Source organism: Eucyclogobius newberryi, unplaced genomic scaffold (assembly GCF_026437365.1).
Source record: "Eucyclogobius newberryi isolate DKJ021-1_F unplaced genomic scaffold, fEucNew1.0.hap1 SCAF_3, whole genome shotgun sequence".
NCBI classification, from domain to species: domain Eukaryota; kingdom Metazoa; phylum Chordata; class Actinopteri; order Gobiiformes; family Gobiidae; genus Eucyclogobius; species Eucyclogobius newberryi.
Window position 1 is genome coordinate 25,985,435 of NW_027315945.1, and position 19,282 is coordinate 26,004,716.

A 19,282-nucleotide genomic window follows, 5' to 3' on the forward strand; every position below is an offset into this window, starting at 1 on the left:
AAAAATAAAGTGTATTAAGATGCAAGAACTAGACATACAAAAATAAAGGGTTCAATATATTTAAGAAATACTGAATGATGGTAGAAATCACCCGGAATTGTTTTGATGTTACTGACGTTACTCTACGTCACTTCCCCTCCAGTCAGACAGCGCGGGTAAATTTGATGACAACTGAAGCGAGGCTCCTGAAAACTAAAACTATATTTCAGACATTGCTGTATTTTTTCCTGTCAACTAACCAACATTTGCCAAAATGCGTACTCTGGAGGAGGTTCAGGCCACTCTGCAAATTGCTAAACTTCAAGAAGAGGATTTACAGACAACCATCCACTGTTTGTCCTTCGGAGAAAACGTCTCGTCTGCAGATTACTGCCTGATGGAGCTGGACGACACCTTGTGCAAACACATTGAGGCTGGTCAGAGGTACTTAACGTTAAAGACTTAGGCAATTCATACAAAATAATTGAGTCATTAAAACTATAAGAGGTTACTTTTACTTGTTTTTTATTCTTATGTACTGTACATAAACATAGCCAGGTTTGACTCTACTTGCAGTGCTTTTTGTATTTTGTGTCTTAACTAAATAAATGTTATATTTAAGTGTATATTTGAATAGCATTATTTTTTTAGTCTGCTGTTCTTGTGCTTTGCGTTGCACCATCTCTTACACACATCTTTATACAATGCATTTTTTCTAGTCTGGTGATTCGTGGGGATAAGGAGGAACGTGCAGTGCTGTGCAGTGGAGATAAAACTTATGATTTAAAAATTGCAGACACATCAAATCTTCTGCTTTTTGTACCTGAATGTCAAACTCCAGACCAGCTCCAAAACAACCTGGACAGCTCTCACATGGTCCACGCTCAGGTGGTTGTCATCACAGAAGAAATATCTGATATTCTTTCAGCCTTGACCTGTGTGGATATTGTACTATGTTTTTTTATAGATCTGGGGTTTTTGTAACAGCTACTGGGAACTACGGAAACAGCGCCCAAAGCTGAAGAAACTTAAGAAGCTTCTGATGGAGAATCCTTATGAAGGACCTGCCATCGGAGGACAAGAAGAGGTCACAGAAAACAGAGTATGTACCACACACAAATAGGGATGTCAAGGTTACTAGGTTAATCGTGATTATTTAGGTCACAATATAATTGTGATGAGTTTTAGTAGTCTTTAGTTCAATTTATTGTCACTAGACCTAAATGTAAAGGTCCCTGTTGTTTAGTCACAGTATCAATAATCATGAATTGTTAAATAATGATTATTTTTTTCTCACAATAATCATTTATATCGCGACATCCCTACACGCAAGCATGATCACGGCGGCTACAAAGCAAACATCTAATCATATCTCTCTTGTCAGTACACGATGTTTGATCTTCTGGAGAGAATACAAGCCAGTGAAGCAGAAATCAAAGACAATCTGAAGACTATCCATGCCTGTGAAATAGATGGTAAAGTTAAATATAATGAGCAAATAGACTTATACTGTATTTACACTTTTTGTTGTACATTTTTTAGGATACTGGCGTTTGCTGGACTTCGATTATGAGATGAAGCTTCTGGGTCATGTGATTCAGCTGGTGGATTCCGAATCATGGTCCTTCAATAAAGTCCCCCTTCAAAACTGTTTGGAAGAGTTAGCTCCTCTTGAACCAAAGTAAGTGACAGCCTTTAGATGCTCTTTAGTAAAAAGGTTTCATAAATGTATTTAATACTATATACTCTTCTTTTACAGGGAAATGATAGAACACTGCTTAAACTGTTATGGACATCACTATGTTGAAAATGGTACGCAATCTGACTACTCACTATTAGTATTGGATCACTTAAGTACTGAACACTTATCACTTTGCAGACCAAATTATTTATTCGCTTTATGAGGATAAAGTTTGTCGAGGCCTGGCTCTGTTGTTACTGCAGAATGCTGTCAAGTTCAACTTAAGAGAGTTCCAGGAAGTCTGGCAGCAGAGTGTCCCAGATGGCATGAGCACCAGTCTGGACCAGCTCAAGGTGTTACACTTTACTCTTTTCCTCTTAAATGTTTTGCATGTCTTATGTATCTCATTTTACACTTAATTTTGTACTGCTCTTTGCAGAGTGTTGCCCTGGTGGACCGCACCTCTCGTCCAGAGACCATCTGCCTGCTGCGGGTGGAAGACCTCCCCGAGGACACACCGGAGCGCTTCAACCACCTGTTCACAGTCCGGGAAAAATGGACTGAAGATGACATTACACCATACATACGGTCAGTTGTTTAATTTCAATTTACCTTTGTCACAGGTTATGCGTTTTGACCATCTTATTTCTTTTTAAAGGGATTTGTGTGGCGAAAAACAGACCACTGGAGCACTGCTCACAAAGTATGCCCGATCTTCAACACAAAATGGAATCAAAGTTTTTAACTCTCGAAGACCTGTAGTTACATAAATGTATTTACTGTTTCCTCTTTAATTTAGATTTATTTTGTTGTTCAAAAATACTTGAATCACTTATGTTCACTGCAAGTTTTATTGGTCTATTAAAATAAAACATTGTAAATAAAATATATAATCTGACCATCAAATCTACAGAAATGTATATTAAACAGTTTGGCCACAAGGTGGTGTCATTCACACTGACATTAAATTCTGTTCACTAGCCCTAAAGAAGTAAGCATTAAATACAGTATTGTGTAGCTTTTTAATTCCCAAAAAATAAAAGGTAATTGAACTTTCAGACAATATAATTGACAACTGTATTTGAATTAATACTGTATATAAAACTGCGTGTCCTTTGAAACCTGGGAGTGGGTCTCCAGGGTTAAAGATGGCCTATGCAATTTGACCAGTTTGACCAATTAATTTTTCAGCGTTACCGTATTTGATCTGAAGGTTTAGGTTAAATATGTAATGTCCAGCATCAGATGGGAAAAATCCAACAAATAAAATCGCTTAAATAAAAGTTTGATCTACTGTACGGGGCATGTAAGTCTTAAGTATTGACATTTTGAGCCATGACAGTCATCAGATTTTTGATGATTCAGAGTCAGACGTATAGAAGGGAAAACGTCAGACAGGAAAAACCACAGATGTCACCGTTTCAACACTAATCCACCCACGCATTCTGAGTCTGACAAGACCTATTGTATCAGCCCACTGACTAACTCTGACACCAGCCCCAGGGACTTATCACATTATGAACAAATAGAACTTTGCCGAGTAGGCTATAAATGTTTGCTCGCACCAATATAATGTCCTCTGAACGTCCAGCAGGAACTTCTTCATTTAAATCCCACATGTTAGTTTCAATTTTAACCATTATGTTCCCTCTCGTGTCAGTAAGGTTACTTACTCTCTTCTCCTTTGTCTTTTTATTAAACTGAATCATCAACATTTAAAAAAAAGATAAAATTTCACAGTATTTCACCCCTTCATATATCCCAAAATGCTACTTTGGATCAAGTAGCATTTGTTGCAACACTATCTGGGCAGCATCTCCTCCAGGTCGGCGACAACATAAGCCACCACGGCCCATAATGCCGAGCACAGGTCCATCTCATGCGGGTCTTGGACAGTCATGGTGTCGCCTTCACTGTGGTGGAACCAGAAATACCGGCTGTCCATTACATGGAGACTGGCACCTGGACAATGAAAATACATTGAAAAGATAAATCAATATTCTTTCAATAAAAGTACTAAATATTGATTAGTATCAAATGCTTGTTATGGTCAAAACTATTTAAATATTGTATTCTGTTGCTTTATTGAAAATAGTCGGACTGATCTCATATGGTAATTACTGATGATTCTATGAGCTTTACAGTGTTTTCAGTCTATTGGTAAATTGATCCTTATTTTAAGACTATGAGGATGTGAAACTGTACACTGCATTTTAAAAGACAATTCACCCACACAAATGCAATATAAGCGGTTCTATTAAATAACAACTATACTGTACCATTCTGAACTCACCTGGTATTCCCGCATTCATCCAGGGATAAATGTCTGTTCCTTCTCCGTGAGGCTCCAGTTTAGTCGTATTAATGGGAGCCAACAGTTTGACCACTTCCGCCATCACCTGTTCATAACAAGGACAGGTGACGAGTCTTGTCATGGCCCATTCAATGCAGTGTAAAAATCCAGTGGTGTCAAGTGTTTTCCCATCTTTACAACAGGTCTAATTAGTCCATGATAGTTTTTGGTGGATAATATTGTTAGTATACATCTTTTAGCTACAAACATACACTGTTTACATAACAGTTATGATAACTTATTAACTTGTTATTTGACTGTTAATACATTAACTTATTAATTTGTCATTTTACTATTGATACATTACAAATTACAAACACTTCATTTGCTAAATGAAAGTTAAAACTGAAAATTCATATCACAGATAGAGGAATTATTTTTTTCATAAAGTGCCACTTGACTGATGATATAATAAAGTAATGATAATTAAAAAAACAAAAACCTGCCATAAGCACGCATCTACTCCATTATATGAAACATTTGGTATCTCAAAATTAATATGACAAGAATCGACAGATTAAATGATAGACAAGTGCTCTTTGGAGAGGGGTTTCTTTTGATTTGGTATAATAGTAATTATTAATTATTAATCAAGCAAAAATAAAAATAATTGGGGAAGCTACTGTAATTTTGCAAAGAGTGCAACATTGTTATAAGTCGTTAGGAGATGGCAAGTAAAGTGTTGCTTGGATAAAATTTGAATGAATTTACAAAATATATGTGCTTTCTGAGAATATGCATTGACTTCTCTTCTTTTCACAAAACCGGCTAAAGATAGTACATTTGTTTTGTTTATCTATGTAGTAGTAGTAACACCAGAATTAACCTTCTGCGCTGCATCGCTGCCGGTAAACTGAAGACCCACTGGTTTGAATGTGCCAAGATCAGACTCCATAACCAAGTCAAAGTTGGACAAGTTCACCTGGCAGAAGACAGCAGAGGGATTTCAATCAAGATGACATTTTACTTAGCAATTCTTCTAACATCTTCAATAATTACCTTGTGTACATTAAAATACTGCTGAGCTCCCACGCCGCCCTGTTCTTCCCCCGTCCACAGCACCGTACGCAGAGTTCTCTTGGGACGCAAACCTTCAGATATGAAAAGGAAATCAACCACATCTAAAGACATTGTGTTTCTAAATATAGTATTGTATTGCCATATCTACCATAGATGCCGTTCTTCCTTTTTATGATGATACTGTATATACAATTGCCTTTTCTAATTATGTGTGTTTTCCTCTGACAAACAGTTTGAGGAAATTACATGTTTACAGCTGCTTTGTAATCCGTTTCTCCACCTTCCGACTTAGATCGAGCATAAACTACCAGCATGAAACATTTACCATTCTGTAAAGCTTTCCTATTCTGTTCTCATGTACTCATGATGATGATGAGAGTAAGGATGTCAAGATTATTAAGTTAATCGAAAATATATTCAGGTCACAATGTAATAGTAAGAACCAAAAAATAATAATTGTGACAATTTTAGAAGCCAAAAAATATACAAACTTACTAAAAAAAACTTACCAAATGAAAATAACTGTTTTTATCTGGCCGTTTTTGTTACATTTAACTTTATTTAGTCTTTCAGAAAGTAACATTTTCATTGGTGTTTGGTCAGTCTCAATAATCGTTAAATCATGATGTTATTTTCTCACTGGGTACAGCCCCTTAAAGCACAAACATTTGATATTGTGACATCCCTATCAAATAATGATGAATTTAGCCCGGTTTTCAGGATTGTGTTGGATTTCTGTGCGTCATTTCCAATTTAAATACATCTCAAATGAATACACAAATGCAGTGTGTTGTTAATACCCAAATCTTTGATAAGAGACAGGGCTTCCCAGGAAATCATCGCCCCGCCGCCGTCGTCCATTGCGCCCTGTCCCACATCCCAACTGTCCAGGTGACCACTTAACAGCACAACCTTAAAGATAAACACATTGAGTACATTACTGGACAATCAGTGCATTCCTACAACATGTTTTAAAGTACAGAGCCGCCTCAGACAGTTTGGAATTTGAAGCGAGGCATTCCCGGCAGAGGACCTCTCCTGACCCGATGAGTCAAGTTACAAAACACACTGTGACCTGGACAAGGCTCATTTGTATTGACCCCTGTGCAAACAATGTACTAACCCACTATTAGTCTGTTGGCACTGCACTGACAACGGAAAGAGACATTAATCTAACAACACCGGTCAAAACGGAGCATGCTTTGATATCCTTTAGTATTCATAATCATATTTATATAAGTATACACCATTGTCCATAAAGCCACAACATATTTTGGGATATGTACAGTTTTGGGATTGCCTTTGATGCAATTACAGTATCTCAAGCTTGACCAAATTTATTTAACAACTTTTAAGAAAACCTTAGGAGAATGCATGATTTACTGTGCAATAAAGTGCCGTTCTGTTGATTTTACATAAAATACTCTATGTTATGTTATATTACTGTTATGACATAGATATTGGGGTGTTAACCATGCACAGTTCATTCAGCCATTATTCCCCATTGCTAAAAGTGAAATTACAATAAATTTAACTTTTATAACTTTTTCCACTTAAAATGTTTTCCAGAAAAATTATTCACTATACTTACTGTGCATATAATGTGCTGCTACTGCAAACTGTAGCACTGACTCAGAGTCAGAGCTGACGTCAGCCATGTGTGTGTCATTTCCTTTTCTATATAGAGACCTGTGGAGACCTAATCGTTCAATATAATATTTAATTACCGGTATAAGAATGAGTGTCTCATTTTGTTAATTAAACTACATTAATTGAAACAATTGTGTAAAAACATGTGGATTGTGCTGTACAATGTTCTCTTTTTGTATTGAAACATATTTAATTTGTCTGAAATAATAATTTATATGGACCACAGGAGCAACAGCTTTGCTGTTGATATAAATAAATAAATAAATATCGACTACAAATACGTCAATAGAATAACATGGGATAAACACAACACTAGACACATTAGACTAGAGGAGACTGAGAGATTAGAACATGCCTTGTAACTGAGGGCAGTGTCGCTTCTCCACAGATGTAACTAATGCCAAACTGTGGAACATTGTGGCAAAGCAATAACATCTCCATGAATGAATCATCAGAAAAAGTTATCTAGTGCACTATTAAGTTGTTTTATTTACACTGCTTTATGTGTAACTATGTGATTCCTTATTAATTCAACACATAAAAAGGTTAAATTGGGCCCAGACAAAGAAGACAAAGCGATTGTCCTAATGTTGTTTATGACTATCAGGGCTTCTGCTCAGTGACTCACCTGAACCAAGTCTGACCTTTCCACTGAAGTGTAACTCAGCAGCAGCAACCTGCTCAGTCAGCAATTACAGGAAATGTTCCTGATTTTTCTAGTTTTTTTTTAACCGTTAGTGATGGTTTATATTTATTTCTCACTGGCATAATGCATTCCGAGAATCACAATTATTCACTGCTATAAGTTTAAATGCTTTTCACAGCAGTTTACCGTCACAGTAAAAGCTAACAAACACTTGGATACTTCCTGCTTCCAGTCTCATTTCCCCCCTGCTTTTACAATATATCTGTACTGGAGCAAGAAAGATTTCACTTTATTACAATGAATGAATGAATGAATGAATGAATGGGTACAGCCCCTTTAAATACTTCCTCCAATTTAATCCCTACTTTCTGATTTCTTGACTTATGCCACATATGACCGACTTAGGTACAAGATAAACAGACCTTACGATTATAGATAGAAAAGAGAATTCATTTCTGGGTCGTAAAGTAGAACATTTGTTTGGGGTTTAGATATTTAGTTCCCCAGTAGATAAGATCTTACAGAAAGACAAATGCTGCTGATGGAAAGTTTGACCTCAGCAGCGCACATTTCCTGTATTTGTTGTATTTCATGCCAAGAATGTCAAAAAAGACGCACTGAAAAATATTCACTGCTGCACTACATTTGATGGACATGAGTATACAACTTAAATTTCTGATATTTAGTGATATACTTAAACGTAAATAGATTACTACTTCACATTTTGTTCATTGTACACTGCAATATTTATCTATTTTGACAACATTATGTTTGAAACCATAACTTCTATTCCTGCCTTTATAACAGATTTTTTTTTTTTTTCATTTTTATGGCTACGGGAAAAAACAAAGTTTGAATAGTTGTGAATTGGATTTTTCTCAGCACTACAGGCGCAGTATCCTGCCAAATGCCATGGAAATAGAAAGTTAAAACATTTTGGAGCATTCTCCATGGAGATACATACATTGGGTTTATGCCACACTGTAGAATATTACAGCTAAAGGAACAACATTTCTATGGGAACAAGCAGGAGGCGGCTTATGCCTTAGAGGCAACTGCTCTTGTGATTTTGGCCGTTACAAAAATAAATTAAATTTTTTCTTGCTAGTTTAACAGGCTGTTTTACAGTTATTTATTACATGTGAAAGAAACTATATGAAGGAAATGTGTGCTACCTGCTCGGGGTGCAGCCAGCCCTTTATTTCAGCCACGGTGTTAAAGGAGTCTGCATCTGGCAGAGTGGTGGCTCCCATTGTGAGTTTTACAATGACTTTTTCCCCTCTCTGTGCCATCCGCCACATCAACTCGGCGTCCTCTATAGTGATGCAAGCGGCCGGGATTCTCTTCACTCCATCCTGGTAATCCTGCAAACCTGTGTGCGGACTACAGACACCAAAACATCTTAAAAGTATGCTGTGGCTGCTAAAATATGTCCATCATTCTCATTATCGCTTTTTACTTGGTTTATGTATTGTCAGCTTCACCACTTTTTAATACTCGTTTCCAGCAAGATTATCTGCTGATGTGATACGATTTCTTTCTCTACTTTTGCATCAAATTAGGGTTGTCAAAAGTATCGATGCAAATTTAAACTAAAACTAGTAATGAATCACAAATACATTACAAAATTTGACCTGAATAACTTTAGAATGGTCTTGGTCTACATCAGAACAAGTACAAGTCCACATGGGAATATTAGAACCTACCATTATTGTATGTGTTTAGTATATTGTTTAAACGATAACGGTTGTATAACAATCACTGTGGTATTGGTATCAGTACCGAGTTGCTTCCTTAGCATCGCAAACTCCCTTGAAAGTTAATTAGTTAGTATCCTGACACAATCTCAAATACAGTAAGAAAAACATGTTTGAAAGCGTTCACAATACTTTCATTGGACCTTTTGTTACCTGTTAATTGAAAAGGGAGTGACAGATCTTATAAGAGTCGCCACAGCCCCGAGTTTGGCGGCCTCAGAGGCTCCAAAAGCCCGATAAGCCACGGTCTCCCCGTAACTAACGAAAGGCTGGTTAAAGACCACGATCTTCCCTTCCACTTCTTTCGCTCTGCTCTTCAATTCTTCAAAAGACTGAACTACTAACACTTCTGCTTGGATACCTGCACAATAAATACAGACAATGATATAGAACTATAAAATTGTTTTTAATTATAATTCTGCATGTTTGGACCTCACCATCAGGAGGTGTTCCGACGCTGCTGCCCAGTCCGAGTAGAGCCAGGTTTTTGGATCTGGGCTTGACCATTTCTGCACTCTCTTTACCTCGAACCCAATGAGGGACCTTGACTGGCTCTGGAAAAGTAGAACATTTTATAATCTGCATATTTCTTGTATGTCCTCTGCATCCTTACCCAAATGCACCTCCAGACCGTCGGATGTCATGGCTTTGTGCATGTAGTTAATGGCCATCTCCAGACTTTTGGATCCACTCACACGATTCCCGATGGTGTCGGTGAAGTCTGCCAGCCGTTTGTAGGAGCGATTCCTGGCATCTCCGTACACGGCCAAATCAATTATTTTTTTGGCCACATCCGCATAGGCAGCCACTTCTTTTGCTTTGTCTGCACACACACATGATATTAGCTTTAAAAACATGAAAATTAGGGATGCACCAATAAAAATGTTGTGAAATTGTCTCACAATAATAATATGGGCTGTTGATTACAAGCTTCTTTGCATAAATCCATCATTGAAACAACAAAGCCTTTTATAACTTTTATAGTTTATGATTCGCACTAAAGGCTTTATTGTGATAATACTGCATCGTGAGATTTGCATATTTTACATCCCTGCTGTAAATATGGCGTGTCTTCCATATGTTCTACTCTTTTTGTGTGTAGCTCAGTCAAATGCACTCCAGTATGCGGTTTTAAAGCTTTTAAACAAACAAGACAATGAGAACATAACATATAGGTTGAACAATAACCAGAGACTTCACTTACTTTACTAGAAGTGTGAGCTTACCTTTTAAAGCAAAATCTGTGTGTGGATGACAGTTGCACACATATGATCCAGTGCAGAGGAAAGTAATAAACAGAACAAAGTGCATTTTCAGATCCTGAGTCATCTGTAATGAAGTGAAAATCTTTAAAAACATAACAAGATGCACGGAATTTTAATCTTTTACTTACCCTGACTGGACTTCGCTCAAATGAACAGTTTTGTTCATTGATTGGGGAATGGAGAATGGTGGGAGAAACATAAACTGATAAAAGTGAAGTTAAAAAATCATGATAAACTCGTCCAACGCGCCTGGCAGCTCCCTCAAACCTCTCACAACAAACACATGACTACAACTAATAGAGAAACGGAGGAAATATTATAATTCCATGTGGAATACAGCTGAAATAAATTCGGTTAAAAATGTTTTGGTTCACGATTTCCGGATTCGTGATGTCACATGTTTGGCAGCTGCAACTTCCGGTTTTAACAATAAAAGCCTGACAAGGAAGTATACAGTTGGTATTTTCTTTTTTCAAACTAATTATAACACACACCATTGTCTTTTCGTGCATTTACCACTTCCTGGCCCCATGATAATAATCCATTGTTCATGGTTATCTTCTTTAAGTGAAGTATTATTCTTTCCACAGCTATTACCTGAACTTACAACTTCCATGTGCCTGCGTTTATTCTAAAGGCAATTATTCACTATAAAGCGAGTCATACCTGTGTCACTGAACCAACTGAAGTTGTCGTTCATAGTCGACTTTACCAGATAATCCAGTACTTTTCCTTCAGTTTTAGACAACTAGACCTATTCCTCAAATCCATAGTGTTGCAAGTAAAATGTGTTGAATACAAATATTATATCGATTTGCTGTTTTCATGATGGACACATAACAAAAGTGACAAACACATAATTTTGAAGATACAGCTTTTATTCAGTAGTGAACCCCATGAAAATACATTGGTTCAGTCACACGGTGTGATTTAGTGGCCCTTTGTCCCAAAAGTTTGTTGGTTCATTGGTCTTAATGTTTTACCATGTTGAAACTCAAGCTTTAGTCATTTTAAAAGAGGAAATAAAAGCTGCAATTTAAAAATAACAAGGCATTTAGCCCAAAAAATATGAACTGAACCAGGGCTTGTCAAAGACATTAATATAAATAAGTTTGGACTGCACAAAAAGTCAAAATACTGTACATTTCTGACAAGATAATACCTGGATTAGTGAAAGCACATACATTACGGAACAATAACATTATTAACATACTGTTTACAAATACAGAGATTATGCACAGTATTGAGTTCATATTTTAACTCTGAACTCTGTCGGTACCAATGACACAGAAACACAGACCGTTCGTCAGTAACACTGGAAAAGCACTACTGGTTATTGAGGCACTTTGGAATGTTGCACAAACATTTCATAACTAAATCACAGTAATTTCATTAGATATTTATTGTTATGTCCAGCTGATAGTTAGTGTTCTTGATTTACATTTGTTCAACCAAGGTGACTGATTATTCACTTAAGCATTCCCAAATGTAAACTAAATGAAACATACTGTACATCAGCTGTATTGCCTCATTAAAAGGTATTGAAAACTAAAGAAAGAAGGGAAAAAGTCAACAAATACAGCAGACAAAGCATTTATTGGAATGATGTCTTTAAGATGGGAATGTTCGTACCAGGCAATAATATCAATATGTAACGAAGCTAAAGCTAAGAAGTGACTGTTGCTTTCAAATGTGCTCACAACAGTACAGAGGTAACTGGAGGAAAGGAATTATCTTTGGCTTCAGTAACATTGGTCACTTCTACGGTTTCTAAATTATAGTCATTCACTTTGGCGCGCTTTAACAGACGTGTCCCAAACATTTCACTCTGCTTGAATGATAAACTTGACAATAGTAACATTAAGCAAAGGCTGCCTGGGTACAATTTTTACAAACAAAATCCCTTAGCAAATTACCTCAACATTAAAAAAATCTAACAGCTACTGAAACATTTCCAATAACAATAAAGCAATATTACAAATTTCCACAAACATGAAATGACAAATACTCGTGTACCTGCAAAGCAAAAGGATTGACACCACTTTTGACAGCAAATTAAATATGAACAAAACATATAATTTTATAGTGAAAATACTAGAACTGCTTATTGAACAGAAAACAAGGCAACTTAAAAGTTTAAGCTCTGACAAATCATTAAAATGATGATCTTAGCTCATAATACTACTGGCCACTGTAACAGTTTACAGCAGTCGAAATGCATAATGTTTTTTTTTTTTTTAACATACCGTAGTTTAACATAGTTAAGATTTGGTGATTTATATTTTTGATTATCAAGCATTGACTTGTCGTTTTCTCTCCAAGGAAGAAAATGAGAAATTGCAGAGAAACAAGCTAATTTTATTCCCTTATGTTTTCATTGAATAACAGAGTTCCAAACTGAAGGACTGGATGAAAATAATTAAGGCGCAAGGTAGAGTTCTCGGCTTTAAACTTCAACAGAAAAAATTATCTTAACTTCTTGAGGGTCCTGATTTGATTGCAAACTCCTCCCGACTCGAGCCCGTCAGTTCAGGCGTAGAACTCTTTGGTGGGTGCTTTATGATACGCCGTGTTGGTAAGTTTGGTCTCTCCCAAATCGTAGCTACCTTCATCTTTTTTCTTCATGCGGTAAGCGAGGAGGAGGAGCAGGAAGACGGCACAGAGGAATCCAACCACACCACATGCAATTATAGCTGGACAATGCAGAGAGAAACATTTTAGTTGGATAGAATATTTTCACAAATGTTTGTCAAATGTAAACACAGGTGAATTTGCCTTACCTGCCAGAACGTCAGTGCGCTCCCACATGTTTTCAGAGGTGACTTGTTTGGGCACGTCCGCCTCATAAATCCTGCCGCCTCGTCCATTTATGATGACAATCTCATTTTGGTCCTCGAACTCTGGTATGTTGAAGTCGCCTCTTACTACGGCTTTCTCTATGTCACTTTCAATGCCGTTTCCAAAGGTAGTGCTGTGAGCCGGAGGAACAGGGCTGGTCGCTTGTGTGGCCCTGTCCATAGTTGGTCTCAAATCCATCACCTGAAAAGACCATTTTAATGTCAACATCAAAACGTATAGTGTATTCAAATCTAGACCTAAGATTGAGTGAAATTCGGGTTGAGTGAAGTGGACACAATGTCATGTAATTGCCTTTTTGATTAGCTTATTCTGACCAAACAGGTTTAGCGCTTGTTGACTTTGGAGATTTCGCTGTTGTATAGAGACCTCAATATATTCTCAAATACATGTGATTCTTGTATTAGTTTTGCAGTTCATAATTCAGTCTGCTCTAAAATGTTAATGCCCCAAAACAAATTCAAATATTGAGTCTGAATATGAATTTGTTCCACCCTGTGTGGAAGCTATACCTCCTCTTTGTTGTCACTGAGAGTGGGTGCTTTAGGTGCAGAGTCGCTTGCGGTGGTCGAGGGCTCTGGGCTTTTCGCTGCTGTGGTCGAGGGCTCTGGGCTTTTTGCTGCTGTGGTCGAGGGCTCTGGGCTTTTCGCTGCAGTGGTTGGTCCAAAGTGCGGGGCGCCTCCCGTTGGCTGTGGCTGAAGTGGCTCCACGGGAACAATATCTCTCCCGATTGGGGTTTTGGAGAAGTTGAGAAACTTCAGGAGTTCAGCGTCCTCTGTGATATAAACTAAAAAACACACACAAACATAGATTGAACAGAACAGCATACAAAATGCATGAGTCATTTGCCATAGGATTTTTTGACATCTGTAGACTTCTCATTAAAATCTTAACTGGTTCGCTCCATATCTCCGCGGGTCAAACATCTGCCTGTGCTTCTGTGTCTGAATAAACAGCTTCATGTGATACGACTCAGCCCCTCGCACGATTACCATAGTCTCCAGATCCGGAGCCGGAGCCATCGTCTTCACCATCTTCATCGTCAATCGGAAGGTCCCCCGACGCCCGCCCCTCCAAGTACAGGTCGTCCCCTGCCGACGGGGGCTGCGATGAGACCAAGATCTGAAATGCAAACACTGAACATTATTTTTCAATTTAAAAACGGGGGGGAGCCAAGTCTGTGAAGGACCCGCAGACCAGCTCCTTTCACACTTGAGCAAACTAAAAACATGTGACCGCCTCCATGGCCAACAGAAAGATGATCGCTCTCAATGACCTGTACGCTGTGTGTCATCGTCTACAGAGCGTGAATTGCATCCAGATTGTAGCCTGCCCCGTACAGTTACTTACAGTACAGTTATATATTGTACAGTAACAGGTTCTATTCGTTCTACTAGGCTTTGTTGGACGGTCTAGATTTCTCAACAAAAGCACACATGTTCAAACAAAGCAAGTAACTTTCATCAGGAACCACTTGGCGAGTCTATAATTACAAAATAAAGAAGACTCAGCGAGCGAGCGAGAGGCCGAGACGCTCGTAGCAGATGAATATGGTCTATTGAGGCCTGAAGTATGTCTGGTATGTAAACCATGCTTCCACTAACACAGGTGCTGAAGACCGGGAGAATAAGGGAAAGCAAGAGGGACAGAAGGAGAGACAGTCTTCTCCTAAAACAGGTGCTGACAACAAACCAAGATGGCTGACATGTTGCAAGCGCCTTGTCGAGCAAAAAGAGAACAAAGAGTCATCAATAGTGAAAGTGACATAATGCATTTGGTATTTTATCTTGTACGCAGCAGACACATGTTGCGAGTTAAATATATAATATATATATATATATATATATATATATATATATATATATATATATATATATATATATATATATATATATATATATATATATATATATATATATATATATATATATATATATATATATATATATATATATATATATATATATATATATATATATATATATATATATATATATATATATATATATATATATAGCTCTAATAAAATCCCATGAAGCCTTTTTAATTGGTTCCACTGTGGCTTCTCAGATGTCTTGATTTTTATGTGAACCACCATGACTGTAACAAGAGAAAGACATAAGACAAACCAGCTGGAGTGTTGTCATAGCGCCGAAACAGGCCAAAAGAGGGAAGGAAAAAATAAATAAACTTGAACTTTATTTTTCACACAAAGACACTGGTCACACGGTGCCAGCGCCGACTGAAATAGCAGAGGGGGATCTCACATTCCTACCGTCTTCAAACGGGGAGCACAAAAGCAGATGCTCCGCTGCTTGTCTAAACTAAACACACAACAACAGCAAATGTGACGTCTTCTTTTACTCTTGATTTATCTTTACATTTGAATCAATGTTCAGACAATTCGGTAAATAAAGTTTCAAACCAAAGTACTGTACATAGGATCTCACATCTCTATGGTATAACATGTATTTCTCTAAAAGTATACTCTGTCTTTTGTGAATTATACATGACTTAGTTAAGACACATTGTCTACCATTTCTATCCCTGGGTTTTAATTAGCTTCGCTGCCCAAAGCATTTCACAATTCAATACTAAATATATTTTTGGGCTGGTAAAAAGTACTCAAAATGTCACCTGTAAACAAGAAGCTGAACCCATGACTAGGATTTTAGAGTACTTGCATGGATGGGATTGATCTTCCACTTTCAGACAAACTAAAAACACCATATTAGGCCTGATTTTAATCCTGCTTTCCTGCCTCTTTAGTTTTACGTCTCATCTCATTTTAGGGAACATTTTTTGACGTTGTGTAATATCCTTTACCAAGACTTGTTAATGCATTCACAGTTACTGCAACGGCGGCTCCAGCGCATGATGCATCTGGAAAGAATACACTGCGCAAGAAATATGCAACAATAAGTAAACATCTGGTTCGAATGCTTTGTCACGGCAGCTCAGACACCTCTGTGGAAGAAGAGAGGCAAAGACGCTCCTGCTTTTCACACCGCAGCGATGGAGGCAAGAGAGTCAAGCATGCTGATCAAAACCTGCTTATGCGGTCCTAATACTAACGACAAATCACGGAAAAAGGACAAGATTTGACATTTTCTGAACAGTTTTAGAATGATCGTGTGCTTTATCAGAAAAAAGAATAAGACCACACTGTAAGATAAAGTAAGTACTGTTATTGTGTGTCGTCTTCATCCCTATGATATTGAAATCTACTTTTCCCCATAACATACCGCCATTTACATCACTACTGCGACTCTTAGTGACAGAAGTGATCTCTTTGATTGGGAAAGTTGTCCAGGCGGGAATTGGATTGTGTAATCTTTAGGTACACATCAGACTCACAACTCAAACTAGTAAAAACAAAAAAATTAAATAATGAAATCTAAAAATAGATATAGAGAATGCAAGTTTTAATGTATTCATCTATTAATCTTAATTTAACCAGGTAAGAACCCACAGAGATCGAGACCTCTTTTTCAAGGGTGACCTGGGGGCAAAGGGAAAGATACGACAGCACACAAATCACAAAAAGATTTACACAAAGAAAAGACATTGAAGAACAAATAAAAACAGTTTTAGTTTGGTTGTTAATGGTATGACAAGGATTACCGATTACTCTCTGGTGCAGAAGATTAATATTTGGATAAACTGACCAGTATTGCCACATGTTCCTGTATTTGGTAAGAGATTAGATGATCATCACAAATGGACTAAAGGGCACTAAAACAAAGTCACCGGAACAATCCTTCCATGTACACAGTTACTTCATGTACTTTTGTATTCTGTACAGTGAGCAGCAGCGAGGAGGCCTTCACTTAATATAACAAAGCCAATCAGTCCTGGAGAGATGATGCATGATTTCCACATATACAAAACATGTGACTGGACTTTACAATAGCGAGAGCCGAGTGGAAAACTGCCTATATTCTTCTACAGGTCGGAGCGTGTCTGGACCAGCCCACAGGGACTCAGCCTGACTCATCCATCCAGAAAATGACCCAACTACTGGCTCCCAAAGTGACACACAAAGCCCGTTTCAACATTCATCTGTTGGACACAAGCAGCATCAGCGACTGACTAATCAGTAGCTCTTAAGTCATTTAGAAACAGACCAAAATACCATGTAACTTAACACACCCAGCAATTTAGAACTGCGGTCTGCAAGTGAGGAGAGCGTTTTAGATAGTGATGGCATGTCCATGAACGACTTATACGATTATTCGTGTTGTATGTGAAAAGAGACAAATATTTGTATTTATTTTTTGGCACAGAAGTCTGTTTTTATTGTGGCCCAGATGTTTACATTATAAACTGTTCCGAGTCTAGGTCATTCATCTCAATAATTAGTTCTTGGATCAAATATGTTGTCATGGTTAAAATAAATCAATATAGAATATGCCAGTTATCAATATCAATATGAATTGTTGTTCTGGAGCTCAAATATTGAGTCAATCATCAAAAATGTATGATTTATTAAAAAAAAACTCCGAAAGATAAGATATTTCTGCTCTTGTGTGGTTAATGTCACGGTCCATTCACGTCAGACACATTTTAGCACATTCCTGATGCATCATTAAAATATAATTTGTATATTGTTATAAAGATACTTAAGTAAAATCGCCCGCCCCTAAACTTAGTCTGCAGTGATTTTTATGAATGAACAACGTTAGAGAAGTATGCTCTTCCCTTTCACAGGCTTGGGACTGACAACAACAACAAAAAACGTACACAATGAAAGATCTACATGAATACTAATATAAAACTCTATGGCTGTAGATCCGTAAAGGGCAAAAATATCTTGTCTTTTGTATTCAGTCACATTGGCCAAACTGTAAGTCGGTGCTTCATGTCCCACAAGGCCACTCTCAGGTTTCAGTTCACTCCTTTCCACTGCATAGAGTCCATAAATCAAAAGCATAGAGGGTTTTTGAGAGGCTTTCTTGGGGGACTTTCACAGTCAATAAATCACACATGCAGGATATATTTGCTCTTGTGACAAGGTGCAGATAAATGTGAGCCTTTTTAGCCTGTCATTTCCAGGTGTTTTCTAGCATTTCCAGGCTCACGCACACAGCAAAGACAAGGAAAGGGTTTGGCCATTTAACAGTGACGTGGGAAGCAAGACAAAGCTGACAATTTCAAAGATTTTGTATAAGTCAGCCACTTAAATAAATCTTTAAAGTTATATCCACACACAAATGGAGCAAAGATCAGAACAGGATATTGAGCCATTTAAAAGGAACCATGGTCGAGCAAGTCAAATCTAGATGATATTTTGACATGGTTAGATTTCTTAACTTAATAAACATACTTGTATTATCACTTGAATAAATATACAGCACGATTTTACATTCAGAATTTTACACAATCACACGGTTAAAAAAACATCGAGTGTTTAATTTGGATTATTTTTAAAAAGACAGAATGTGCTTTTATCAAACAAAAGGGTTAACCCGAAAACATATTATAAATTACGAAATAATCTCAGACGGAAACGAAAACTAAAGCGTTTTACCTTTTCAGTGAAGAAGCCAGCCGCCACTCCGACGAGGATCACCAGGCAAAGATTCCTCATCTCAACTTACGAAAAGTTCACAAACAAAATGGAAAGAAAGTGCTCTAATCAAAAATTATACAGAGTCAAAAAGAGTCCAGGTCAAAGTAATCCGATTTCCGTCCACATAAATCAAAGATAATCTGCTCACGCTGAAAACTCGCCGCGTTGTGATCTGGAGCTCTGGAAAAGTTGTTTGGTCTGAGTCTGGCAAACAGCGTGGCTGCGTAATGACGTCAGCCCGACGCTCATTGATGAAAACAGGGGCGTCTTCTTACGTATCAGACAGAGGCACGTAAGAGGGACGTACAGAGGCACGTACGCACAGGGGCACGCACAGGGGCGTGCACAGAGGGGCGCACAGAGGCGCGCACAGAGGGGCGCACAGAGGCGCGCACAGAGGGGCACGCACAGGGGCGCGCACAGAGGGGCGCACAGAGGCGCGCACAGAGGGGCACGCACAGGGGCGCGCACAGAGGGGCGCACAGAGGCGCGCACAGGGGCGC

The 19,282-nt window shown here is 37.9% G+C and overlaps 3 protein-coding genes across 4 annotated transcripts; 1 reads left to right on the top strand and 2 right to left on the bottom strand.

The window, feature by feature from the left end:
• Positions 1-130: 130 nt before the first annotated feature.
• Positions 131-2,476, top strand: dscc1 (DNA replication and sister chromatid cohesion 1). Its single transcript, XM_072460552.1, has 9 exons — positions 131-423; positions 699-867; positions 947-1,081; positions 1,364-1,454; positions 1,522-1,660; positions 1,739-1,791; positions 1,859-2,013; positions 2,100-2,248; positions 2,319-2,476. Exons 1-9 carry the CDS (start codon positions 254-256, stop codon positions 2,428-2,430), a joined length of 1,173 nt encoding a protein of 390 aa, XP_072316653.1. The 5' UTR covers positions 131-253; the 3' UTR covers positions 2,431-2,476.
• Positions 2,477-3,335: 859 nt separating this feature from the next.
• LOC140374083 (carboxypeptidase Q-like) lies at positions 3,336-10,546 on the bottom strand. Its single transcript, XM_072460865.1, has 11 exons — positions 10,480-10,546; positions 10,313-10,415; positions 9,700-9,903; positions 9,524-9,640; positions 9,240-9,447; positions 8,505-8,712; positions 5,834-5,945; positions 5,013-5,104; positions 4,840-4,935; positions 3,954-4,059; positions 3,336-3,622 (listed from the first exon to the last, which is right to left on the bottom strand). The coding sequence occupies exons 2-11, from the start codon at positions 10,413-10,415 to the stop codon at positions 3,462-3,464; spliced, it is 1,407 nt and encodes a 468-aa protein (XP_072316966.1). The 5' UTR covers positions 10,480-10,546; the 3' UTR covers positions 3,336-3,461.
• A 665-nt stretch (positions 10,547-11,211) lies between these two features.
• LOC140373750 (uncharacterized) lies at positions 11,212-18,999 on the bottom strand. Of its 2 annotated transcripts, XM_072460392.1 has the most exons (6): positions 18,738-18,999; positions 14,200-14,329; positions 13,832-13,994; positions 13,720-13,771; positions 13,132-13,390; positions 11,212-13,044 (listed from the first exon to the last, which is right to left on the bottom strand). In XM_072460392.1, the coding sequence occupies exons 1-6, from the start codon at positions 18,795-18,797 to the stop codon at positions 12,881-12,883; spliced, it is 828 nt and encodes a 275-aa protein (XP_072316493.1). In that variant the 5' UTR covers positions 18,798-18,999; the 3' UTR covers positions 11,212-12,880. The 2 variants fall into 2 exon arrangements, with proteins under 2 accessions (XP_072316493.1, XP_072316492.1); XM_072460391.1 differs by having other exon boundaries at positions 13,720-13,994.
• Positions 19,000-19,282: the final 283 nt, after the last annotated feature.